Source organism: Megalobrama amblycephala, linkage group LG16 (genome assembly GCF_018812025.1).
Source record: "Megalobrama amblycephala isolate DHTTF-2021 linkage group LG16, ASM1881202v1, whole genome shotgun sequence".
In the NCBI taxonomy this organism is placed as follows: Eukaryota; Metazoa; Chordata; class Actinopteri; order Cypriniformes; family Xenocyprididae; genus Megalobrama; species Megalobrama amblycephala.
In genome coordinates, this window is record NC_063059.1 from 2,766,225 (window position 1) to 2,778,361 (window position 12,137).

The 12,137-nt window shown below is 38.2% G+C and overlaps 1 protein-coding gene across 2 annotated transcripts; it reads left to right on the top strand.

The window, feature by feature from the left end:
- Positions 1-248: 248 nt before the first annotated feature.
- On the top strand, positions 249-9,756 carry LOC125248428 (cytochrome P450 2G1-like). 2 transcript variants are annotated; one of them, XM_048160296.1, is made up of 9 exons: positions 249-496; positions 6,409-6,571; positions 6,661-6,810; positions 6,903-7,063; positions 7,171-7,347; positions 7,448-7,589; positions 7,857-8,044; positions 8,198-8,339; positions 8,901-9,756. In XM_048160296.1, the coding sequence occupies exons 1-9, from the start codon at positions 326-328 to the stop codon at positions 9,080-9,082; spliced, it is 1,476 nt and encodes a 491-aa protein (XP_048016253.1). In that variant the 5' UTR covers positions 249-325; the 3' UTR covers positions 9,083-9,756. The 2 variants fall into 2 exon arrangements, with proteins under 2 accessions (XP_048016253.1, XP_048016251.1); XM_048160294.1 differs by lacking the exon at positions 249-496 and adding an exon at positions 1,211-1,567.
- The last annotated feature ends 2,381 nt before the right edge of the window (positions 9,757-12,137 follow it).

Consider the following 12,137-nt stretch of genomic DNA (forward strand, 5'->3'; position numbering starts at 1 on the left):
TATATCAGATTATATCAGTTAATGAAATACGTTATTTTACCATAAATTTAACAGATTTTTTTTTACGTTGCTACTGTATTTTTTACGGTAAAGTTCTGGCAACCACAGCTGCCGTTTTTTTACCGTAAATTTTACTGGGATTTTTTTTACAGTGTAGTTAAAGTTTTTAGAGCGTAGTGTTCACCCTGGTTAATGTGTAATGCATGTCACAATCCTCACCTCTATCCTATTCCAGCTTGAACCGCCCCTTTCTTCCTCTAAAGCCACTGGCAAAACAGCTGTAAAGAAAGAAAAAACCTGAAATGTAACATTTAATAGAAGAGAGATGGAACTCTCTAGCTCATTGGTGTTGGTTTTAGTCTTGGCTGTGTTGATGTTGGTCAGATGGAAGAGGAATGCGAGTGGACTTTCTTTGCCCCCAGGGCCTCTAGCACTGCCACTGGTTGGAAATTTGCCAATAATGGACAAGAGTGCACCCTTTAAAAGCTTTATGAAGGTAAGAAGGATTATGTATTTCTGAAAGTTATACTTCAAATGTAAGCACATGAATTGCAGGGTATTGTAAGGTTGATGCATTTGGGTCTTGTGCAGATGTTTACTAATGCATTACAGTGCACTGGATACAAATGTGTCATATGAGGTTTCATTGTTGTTTGTGAAACACTGGTTTTAGTTTAGGAAATTACATATGTTATGAAATGCTCAGAAACACCTGATGAGTTTGCACTGGTGTGACAGTAGTCTATTCTCCTAACAGTGGAGTAAAACCTATTCCATTTGGAATGGGACGCAAACGAACGGAACAGTGGATTCAAGAAGAGAGCAGGCATTTGCTGGACAGTTTTGAAGAAACCAAATGTGAGGGAAAGCTTCATTGTGCAAGAGTCTTGGTAACACTTTAGTTTAGGGTCCAATTCTCACTATTAAATAGTTGTTTATTTGCATGCATATTACTAGGAATTATAAAGCACATATTAATACTTTTTCTGCATGACTATATTCTACATCCCATAATCCTCCCCCATACCTAAACTTAATCACTACCTTACTAACTATAAACAGTAGTTAGGAGTTTACTGAGGCAAAAGTATTAGTCAATAGTAATAGTAAGAATTGGACCATAAACTAAACTGTAACCACTGAGTCTTCATTGAGAAAAAAGAAAAGAAAAAATATATTCATTTTGCTACCACAGAGGTTAGGAGGCACTCTGGTTAAAGTGCAAAAACAGGTATTTGATCTCATGCCTCACCTCTGTTCCACTCATGCTGGACCCGCCCTCTATTGCTCTGCCACACTTTAAATACTGCACAACACAGAACAAACAGTTAGGGAACCGAGAGAAGGACATAGAAAGATATAAACTGGGTTGTAATGAACATTTAATAGAAGAGAGATGGAACTCTCTAGCTCATTGGTGTTGGTTTTAGTCTTTGTTGTGTTGATGTTGGTCAAATGGAAGAGGAAGGCGAGTGGACTTTCTTTGCCTCCAGGGCCACTAGCACTGCCACTGGTTGGAAATTTGCCAATAATGGACAAGAGTGCACCCTTTAAAAGCTTTATGAAGGTAAGAAGGATTATGTATTTCTGAATGTTACACTTCAAATTAGGGCTGTCACGATATTAGATTTTTCACACCACCGTTATTGTGGTCAAATTTAAGGCTTTTTAAGACCTGAAGAAATAAAAATGAATAGTAGCCTATACATTATGGCTGTTACCAATCAAATTAAATCATTATCAACAAAATCCATCTTTGCAATACAGAGGTGACACAGAATGAGATGTGGCATTAATATATTTACACAGCATTTACAATTTGTCTACATAAATTTAATTCAATATTTAAATATGGATTTTTCTAACTTTTTTAATTAAAATATCCCTTAAATATGAAACTAAACTAAACTGCCAGTAGGTGGCAGCAAATCACTGTCTTAATGAGTGAGTGAGTCAACCGATTTGTTCAAATGACTGATTCATTCAGGAACGAAGCACGGATTCTTTCATTCTAAATGCGGATTCAGTCAGAATAATAAAAACATTTCTGTCTGTTGCACGGGGGCTCTGTCCTGCTGTTCATCATTTTGAAATTTTCATTGGCGAAATACAGGAAAAAAAACAATATTAACAATACTGTGTCGAAAATGTAACTCACATTGTTCATTTATCAATAAGTTGAAGGAACATTGCATTTGTGCTGATTTGGGAAAAATGGCACTCTTGCTCGTGTGATATTGTAAGACAACTACATCTTATAATATGATATAATGACAAAAAATCGTCGGGGCAAAAAATGCCTGTGTATCTTGAATTTTGAGGGCATATAACTGCATGCATAACTACATCACGCTGAATAAGACGAGTAAAGAAAACGTGGTAGGCTACTTATTAAAAGAATCACGCTTTATTTAAAGGTGCCCTAGATTATGTTTTTAAAAGATGTAATATAAGTCTAAGGTGTCCCCTGAATGTGTCTGTGAAGTTTCAGCTCAAAATACCCCATAGATTTTTTTTTAATTAATTTTTTTAACTGCCTATTTTGGGGCATCATTATAAACACGCCGATTTTATGCTGCGGCCCCTTTAAATCCCGTGCTCTCCGCCCACAGAGCTCGCGCTTGCCTTAAACAGTGCCTTAACAAAGTTTACACAGCTAATATAACCCTTAAAATGGATCTTTACAAAGTGTTCGTCATGCATGCGGCATGCATGCGTCGGATTATGTGAGTATTGTATACTGTTATATTGTTTACTTCTGATTTTGAATGAGTTTGATAGTGCTCCGTGGCTAACGGGTAATGCTACACTGTTGGAGAGATTTATAAAGAATGAAGTTGTGTTTATGCATTTTACAGACTGCAAGTGTTTAATAATGAAAATAGCGACGGCTCTCTTGTCTCCGTGAATACAGTAATAACCAATGGTAACTTTAACCACATTTAACAGTACATTAGCAACATGCTAACGAAACATTTAGAAAGACAGTTTACAAATATCACTAAAAATATCATGTTATCATGGGTCATGTCAGTTATTATTGCTCCATCTGCCATTTTTCACTGTTGTTCTTGCTTGCTTACCTAGTCTGATGATTTGGTTGTGCACATCCAGACGTTAATACTGGCGCCCTTGTGTAATGCCTTTTATAATGTTGGAAACGTGGGCTGGCATATGCAAATATTGGGGTGTACACCCTGACTGTTACGTAACAGTCGGTGTTATGTTGAGATTCGCCTGTTCTTCGGAGGTCTTTTAAACAAATGAGATTTATATAAGAAGGAGGAAACAATGGAGTTTGAGACTCACTGTATGTCATTTCCATGTACTGAACTCTTGTTATTTAACTATGCCAAGATAAATTCAATTTTTCATTCGAGGGCACCTTTAAATATATGAACACAGAAATTCACTGTTAACAGGTTAATATAACATTTCCCATTCCATGACTAGTAAAATAATCACAACTAATGCTGCGTTCCAGGCATGTTTTTGAGCCCGTAAGTCACGACTTCAAATCACGACTCACAACTTTGTAGCGTTCCAGGAAAGTCATGCCAAACTGCGTAAAATTGTAAACAAACCAACATGGTGGACCGTACGGGGCTTATACTCATTAACAATTATTTCTATCGCCAAAGGTGCTTACTCCTTGCTTACTTGAGGGAAACAGAGGAAGAAAACGGCACATAAGGCAAGAGAAGCTGTTATACTTTTTATTTTACCATGCACTTGCATAAACACCACATCCGTAGGGGCTGCCATTGTTGTTTCGCGGGCTATGTGACGTCAGAACCCGTAACTGGGAGTACATCGATCTAGTACAAGTTCACGGGTGGGAAGTCACGGGTTTGACTGCCGTTCCAATGCACTTTCACGGGTAGAAGGTTGTAAAACACAACACGGTTTATGGGTTGCCTGGAACGCGGCATTACTCTTTGTAAAATGGCATAATCCACAGGGTGATGGACATGGAGGTGGGTAAAGAGGTTGGTGTTGTTGCCACCCTTCGCACTGTGATATATATAAATATATATATTAACAAAAACGTAAAGATCATTGCTATGGCTATTCGGTTGTTAAGTCTGACGTCACGCGGCAGTGCTTCCGGGTCCTAACGCTCTATCAGAGATTGTATATAATAGGGAGATAAGAGGGTCTGTATCTCTTACCATTGGAGAAAGCGTAACGGCTAACTTAATCACGTGTGGCACCTCTCAGCCTATCATGTAATGGCAGTGACGTCAGTCGCGACGTTCCCTAGTCTGCCTTCTCTTAAAAAAATACATTTTTATCAAGCTAAAATCTACACATAGTTCCCAACGAAAGTATTGTTTAGTGTAAAACATTCTGAAGATTGGCAAACAGGCAGCCAATTAATTAAATTATTAGCTATTTCCCCACAAAAGGTGTTTAATCAGCATAGTGAAGCCTTCTCATCCATTGACTTCCATTCAAAAAACAGCCTTCGGTCTCATTCCCTGCGTACCGCGGGGGGCGGAGCGTTAGCTTTAGCCGTTACGCTTTTTTGGCTAAAGGTTGCAGGCTTGCCTTCTAGTGGCTTTGGCTCTATCTCATACCACAAGAAAACAACAATTGGTGCTAATATACATACACAATGTGGTATACTACAAAATACTACAAAAAATATATAATTATAACATTTATCTCCATACCAAAATTCCAGATGGCCAGACAATGATTCATCTTTTATAAATCGTTAAAATATTAATATCTGTGACGCTGTGAGCACGGAGACTGTTGTGTAGACTGTAAGTATTTAAAATGTTTAACTTTTTAAAATGATTGATGTTTAAAATGAATAAATAGCGCTCATAAATGGCCGTCAATGGCATTCTCAAGTGAAACGAGTCGAGGCTTGGACCCGGAAATGGCGTTCCTTATGTCACGACTTGAGCGGATATGATGATATTTTATTCTTAAAGCTTTAATTAAATATTACACTGGTTAGGATCTATACAGAAAAAAACATGGCAATTTTCACATTGGTCAGCACTCTGCAGAAAAATAGCAATTATCTGAATTAAATTTAATTGACAGTAGGCCTAGGTGGCGCTGGAACAGCAGAAATCTATTGTTATACAAATAGTATCAATCTAACAAAAATCATAGTTGCCACACTTTTACTATAATAAAACCATGGTTAATTTTCATAAGTGTTCACAATAGTTTGCAATGCAAGCAATGTGTTATTTAGCTAACTTTTTATACATACAAATAAAACTAGCGAATAATACAAATTTACAAAATAACTCAGTATGTTTTATACAACTTAGTGTAACATTTAAAAGTTACATGTGACATACATGTGACGTCACTTTGAGGCAAGGCAATTTCCTCCCTTAAAGGTCCCGTTTTTCGTGTTTTTTTGAAGCTTTGATTGTGTTTATAGTGTGCAATATAACATGTGTTCATGTTTCGCGTGTAAAAAAACACAGTATTTTTCACATAATTTACTTATCTGTATACCGCTGTTTCCACTGTCATAAAAACGGGCTGATGACTTCCTTGTTCTATGAAGTCCCTCCTTCAGAAATACGTAACGAGTTCTGATTATGCCAGCGGTTCCTGTGTTGTGATTCGACAGCAGCTCTATGGCTCTGAGCGCACCTTGCCCGGAAAGGTCACGCCTCTTACCATAACGTGGAGATGCACACGCTCAGTGTTATTGTAAACATAGTTTTACATGTGGATTATAATTTTCGGGAACCGAGTTAAACATAAATTGTAACCATTGATCTCTAAGTACAGCGTCCCTGGGAAGGCCAAACAAAGGTGATTGGACTGCGGGATGAAAATAACAGCGTTTCGACGACATGGCGACAAACACACTCTACAAACGCAACTCTTGCTCTTCTCCGTGGGAGCGCAACAAAACCACGCCCCCTTTTTTTGTGTATTCCTGTGGGCGAAGGTTAGTCAAAAAACTGTTTTAGTGACGTCATTAAAGAAGGAAGTAGAGGGATGTAGTCCAAACTGGCCGTTCGATGTAGGCGACTTCTGTTAAATAAAATATCTCGCTTGGCATTGAACTTTGAGCTTTAAAATTGTACAGATTTTATGTATACTCTAACAACAACATTACACACTAATTAAAGTTTGAAACATGGGATCACGAAGAACGGGACCTTTAAGTCTGATGATTTTCTGAGGCTGTTTTGTCCAATGCCTAATTACGAGACCTGACACCTGACGTCGTTTTTCCTGAGACCATGAGGCCTTTTAGTCTGAGGCATGGCGCCTTTTCGTTGTATGACTGAGATGTGAGAATGTCTTAAAATGGACACCGTATATATGATTCATTGTTGTTTGTAAAACATTGGTTTTAGTTTAGCAATTTACATATGTTATGAAATACTCACCCAGTAAACTCTATTCTCCTAACAGTGGAGTAAAACCTATGGGCCTGTGATGACGGTGTACATAGGACTCCAAAGAACGGTGGTTCTGGTTGGTTATGATACAGTGAAAGAGGCTCTAGTGGACCAGGCAGACGACTTCAAAGGCAGAGCACCCGTTCCCTTTCTGTACAGAGTTCTGAGAGGCTATGGTGAGATTATTGTTTGTGTTTGTCAAAGACAGATGTTATCAGTTTAATGTAGCTCAGTCCAGATTTCGATCTCTCTAAATTGTCTGTAGGTTTGGCCATCAGTAATGGAGATCGTTGGCAACAGCTCAGGCGGTTCACTCTCACCACATTGAGGGATTTTGGAATGGGACGCAAACAAATGGAACAATGGATTCAAGAAGAGAGCAGGCATTTGCTGGACAGTTTTGAAGAAACCAAATGTGAGGGAAGAGAGCATTTGGCATTTACATCCCATGAGTTCACTACAAGTACAACTGTGAGAGTTGTATGCTAAACTGTTTTTCTCCTTTAGCAACACCAGTCGACCCAACCTTCTTTATGAGCCGGGCTGTGTCCAATGTGATCTGTTCTCTGGTGTTTGGGCAGCGCTTTGATTATGAAGACAAAAACTTCTTGCACTTGCTTCAGATACTTTCCAGACTCATTCGCTTTGGCAGCAGCCCTTGGGGTCAGGTGAGCACATGTTTCAAAACCACTGCATTCTGTTACATTCAAATGTGTCTTTATATGCAAAGTCTCCTGTGTGAATGTCTTCTTAACTATCTTCTCAACCCCAACAGATGTACAACATCTTCCCTAAACTAATGGAGTTTTTGCCTGGTAGACATCATGCCATGTTTAGAGAGGTAGAGGACATCAAAGCCTTCATTATGACAAAAATCAAGGAGCATGAGCAGAATTTAGACTTCAATGACCCAAATGACTTTATCGACTGCTTCCTTATAAGACTCAAAGAGGTACAGAAGAGATTCCTCTTCTCTTATCTATTTTATCTACATAGCATTCCCTTATAAAAAGTATACAATTCCTGTTCTCATTCTTTGTGTGCTACGGCAGGAGAAACAAAATCCTGACACAGAATTCCACAAGGATAACATGCTGGCGACTGTTTTAAATCTGTTCGTAGCTGGTACAGACACCACCAGCACAACTATCAGATATGCCTTGATGCTGTTGATCAAGCACCCCCACATACAGGGTATGTTCAGACGAGCACATGAAGTACGTCAGAAATAGAATGGGGCATCAGTTTACCATCAACCTTGTTTTTTGTTGCACCACTCTCGTCTGGTGCAGACATGGTGTAACTCTGCGACACTATTCTGTGCTTATCTGGTGTACTTAAATTATATATATATATATATATATGTATGTGTGTGTGTGTGTGTGTGTGTGTTTTGTTTGTTTGTTTGTTTTTACATATATAAGAATTTTTATTAATGATTTTTTGGTGTATTTGATCTAGAGCAAATGCAGAGGGAGATTGATCGAGTTATTGGACAGAACAGAAACCCTACAATGGATGACAGGAAGTCCCTCCCATTTACTGACGCTGTCATTCATGAAGTACAACGCTATATGGACATTGCCCCACTAAATTTTCCCCACTATGCCACGCATGACATCTCATTCAGAGGTTATTTAATACCAAAGGTAACAATAAACACATACAATGGTCCGTTCCTTTTATCTTGGAAATTACTAAATTTTTGAAAATTCACAAAATATTTCCCAATTATCTCTATTTGGTTTATTGTGTTGAATCTGGACATTTTGTGTAATTTTGGATGGATTATATCTCCCCAGGACACTGTAATTCTTCCCATGCTACACTCTGTCCTAAGGGATGAGGGACAGTGGGAAACTCCTTGGACATTTAACCCAGAGAACTTTCTGGATGCCAATGGGAACTTTAAAAAGAATCCAGCCTTTTTCCCTTTTTCTGCAGGTACATTCTATTAAGTCTCTCATGTCAACCCAGAGTTAATCAAAGTTATCTTTCTAGCTTTGAAAATGAGTGGTTTGTTATTGTGGGACTGACTGCACTCCCTATCTACATCTCAGTACTCACAATACATATTGGGTTCTCATGTTTAATGAGGACATTGTGTAGACAATGATTTTATAAACTGTCCATTCTAACCCTAAACCTTAACCCTACCCATCACAGAAAACTTTCTGCATTTACTTTCTGCATAATATATAATATGATATATATATATATATCATTCTTTATTATTTAAAAGCTGTTTTCCTCATGGGACCAATAAATGAGATATTGTCCTCAAAACGTAGGGTTTACCAGGGCCACAAACTCACACACAGCATGACTAACCTTGCATCAATTGATTTTCCACCTTTTAAATCAAGCATGGATCTAATACGTTTTAAGCAAACCTATATAATTAGAGGATAGCCCCAAATTTTAAGCTCCAAATTGTAGTTCTATAACTTATATCCTAAATAACATGAATGATCAGGGTGTTTTTTTGGTCTTATATCTCTGCAGGTAAACGCTCTTGTGTGGGCGAGTCTCTGGCTCGTATGGAGCTCTTTCTGTTCATCGTGTCTCTGCTTCAGAGGTTCAGCTTCAGTAGTCCAAAGGGTCCAGATAGCATTGACCCCACTCCTGAATTCAGCAGCTTTGGCAACGTGCCTCGATTCTATGATCTTATTGCATCCCCCCGCTAAGCAACATGAATACTGCTGCTTGTCTCATTTTACAAACTGAGTACAAATGGATCAAAGCTACTTTAGGATGTATATTTTTTTATATAAGATTTTTTAATGAGCCTATTTTGTCAAAATTACCTGAAAAGCAGTCTTGCATTAATGCTATAATGCAGAGCTTCTCAAATTTCCAAGTACAACCTTTGATCAAATCACCAAGTCTCTTTGCGTGCAAGTTTAAGAGCAATTTTTGTTGCATTGAAAATAATTAGGCAATCACCTAAGCAAAATTTTGGGCTGCCTGCATTGCCAGAGAAAGAAGAATTTAATTACTTCTGTGTATGAAATGTGATGTACATAGAAAATAGTTTTGCATTACCATGTCTAAGTGAATGAGACAAGAGATAAAGGCTGGTCCCTGCAAAATAATATATTTTTGCATGAACTAACAGTGTAATCAGTAATGTCTTTCTTTAACTGAACACTTTTGGTCCCTTACTGAATTTGAAAATCACTGACAGATAATTCAACAAACTTTCCATTATTTTGAGACAGAAAACAGTATCTGGTGTTGGTATCATCAGCTTTGCTATAGATGCAATGATTTAAATGTTTTACTTTTTAAATTGATACATAAAATTAAATAATAATAAAAAAACTTTACCAAATAAATAAAACTAAGTGGTTTGTCCAAACTCACACTTGTCATTCAATGACTCTGGTTCTTTACACATTCTTTGATGGAAAATCTACAACCTTGACCACCGAGCTGATGGAAAATGATTGTTGCACAACCTTTGGGTCAAACCAGTCGGCTTGAACTCATGAGTCATTATTATGAATCTTTGTAAAAAAAAAAGAAAAGAAAAAAAAAAAAAAAATATATATATATATATATATATAACTCCCACGCTTACTCACTAAATAATTCAGAGCCCACTTATAGTCAGTAGAATGTCTGTTGGGGAGCATCAAAATAAAGTTTTAGCAGATAATAAGCAGACAGTCTTTACAGTAGCTCTATCCACCAATGTCACACAAGGTTAAAAACGACATGAATAGCTAATGGTCTCAGTGGCGTAGTTAGTAGCGCGTTGGGCGCGCAGAGCTGACATGTGATGCGACTGGGTTCAAAGCCGCCTTTTGCCGAGCTCACTTTTCTCTCTTTTCCCATCACAAATCACATCAGAAAGGCATTTATTTTCAATTAAAATGAAGAAAATGTTCTAAAAGTGGAAGTAAATTGCCTAACAATTGTTTAATTTGATTGTTTATAGTATGTATCTGCCAGTATAAAATATAAATAGCATCTAATTACTATTTACACTTATTGCAAAGAACTGCTACTTTTAGCCCCGTAATTAATATCCGGCGGAGCTCTAGAGAGCAGAGGCCTCAGGAAAAATAACTTAAAAAATGAGAGGCCCAACAACGCTCATATTAGCCAAGGAGGCTCACAGAGAGTCTGACGACTTAGTAAATAATAGCCAAGCTCTAGGAGCGGAGGCCTCAGCATAATGACTCTCCTATTGAGAGGAGGTATAGCAACGTTCCACATTCAGGAAAAGCTTGCGAGGAGGCTCAAAGAGAGCTGGCAACCTGCACATGATATCCATGTGGACCTCTAAAGAGTGAAGGCCTCAATAAAGATGACTCTCAAAAACGAGAGGAGGCCTGACGATGCTCATATTAGCCAAGGAGGCTCACAGAGAGCTTGCACCTGCAAATGCTAACCTGGCAGAGATCTAGAGAGCAGAGGCCTCAATAAAACCACTTTCTCAAACAAAAGGAGGCCTGACGATGCTCATGTTAGCCACAGAGGCTCAGAGAAAGCCTGACAACTTAGCCAAAAAATAACCGAGCAGCATAATGACTGTCCTATCACCCTTACAAAAAAGAACTGCAGTATATTGAAGAACAATACAAACTGCAGTTTCTATACTTTGCAGTATAATGAAGTATAATCACAGTAAAACTGCAATAAAGTGAAGTTCAACAGCAGTAAAACTGCAGTTGCATTGCAGCTCTACTGCAATATTGCAGTTTTTTGCATTCAAAAAACTGCAGTTTTCTATATGTAAAAACTGCAGTAATCTTTTGTAAGGGCGAGAGGAGGCCTAACAACGTTCCACGCTCAGGATATCATGTGGGGAGGCCCACAGAGAGACTACAACTCATAATCATTATCCTGGCTGAGCTCAAAAGAGCAGAGGTCTCAATAAAGATAACTCTGTGATTGAGAGGAGGCCTGACAACACTCAAATTTAAATAAAAGCTGAGCTCCAGAAGCAGAGGCCTCAACATAATGACTCTCTTAACGAGAGGATACCTAACAATGCTGCACACATATGATAACCTGCAAGGAGGCCCACAGAGAGCCTACAATCATGGCAGAAAAGGGAGCTACTATCATGGCAGAGCTCAAAAGAGCGGAGGCCGCAATAAAGATGACATTGACACAAGAGAGGAGGCCTAATGACGCTCACAAATAAAAATCAAGCTAAAAAGCATTGCTATCAAATAACGGATGTTGATAGCAGATACTAAAAAAGTAGTAGTCAAGAAGGCTCAAAAAGGAGCCTAACAACTCGACAAAAATTGCTTTGAAAAAGTTGTTTTTCTTTATTTTATTTTTTTACAGGCAAAATAGCACTTCCTAAAAAAGGCTAAAAAGCTTAACAACCCAAAATCACCAGCAGGTGGAGCTCATCAGACAGAGGCCTCTAAATTTTGGCCTAACAATGTCAAAACCACACAGAAAACTAGCTACTTAAAAATGCAACTAAAAATAATGCTTTCTGAGTGGAGCTCAAGGAAGCGCAAAATCCCTGTTAAAACAAAGTAGTCACTAAGGAGGCTCACAGAGAGCCAACTAGTTAGTAAACTATCTGGCGTTAGATAGTGCATTCACAACCAGCCACTAATACCAAACCATTGAATTTTCTGGAAAGGTGGAGTATGTAGCTCTGTTACAAAAACGTCAAGAAAAATAGTTATTTTATTGGATCCCATTGCACCCCGTGGTTCATGGCTGCTCGGTAGAGTACTGGAAACATTTCCAGATGATAAAGGCCTA

Excerpts from the sequence above, each read along its gene's own strand:
- LOC125248428 (XM_048160296.1), top strand. The coding sequence starts at position 326 with ATGGAACTCTCTAGCTCATTGGTGTTGGTTTTAGTCTTGGCTGTGTTG. Across the intron at positions 7,348-7,447 it reads TCCTTATAAGACTCAAAGAG|GAGAAACAAAATCCTGACAC; the intron begins GTACAGAAGAGA and ends GTGCTACGGCAG. Across the intron at positions 8,340-8,900 it reads CTTTTTCCCTTTTTCTGCAG|GTAAACGCTCTTGTGTGGGC; the intron begins GTACATTCTATT and ends ATATCTCTGCAG.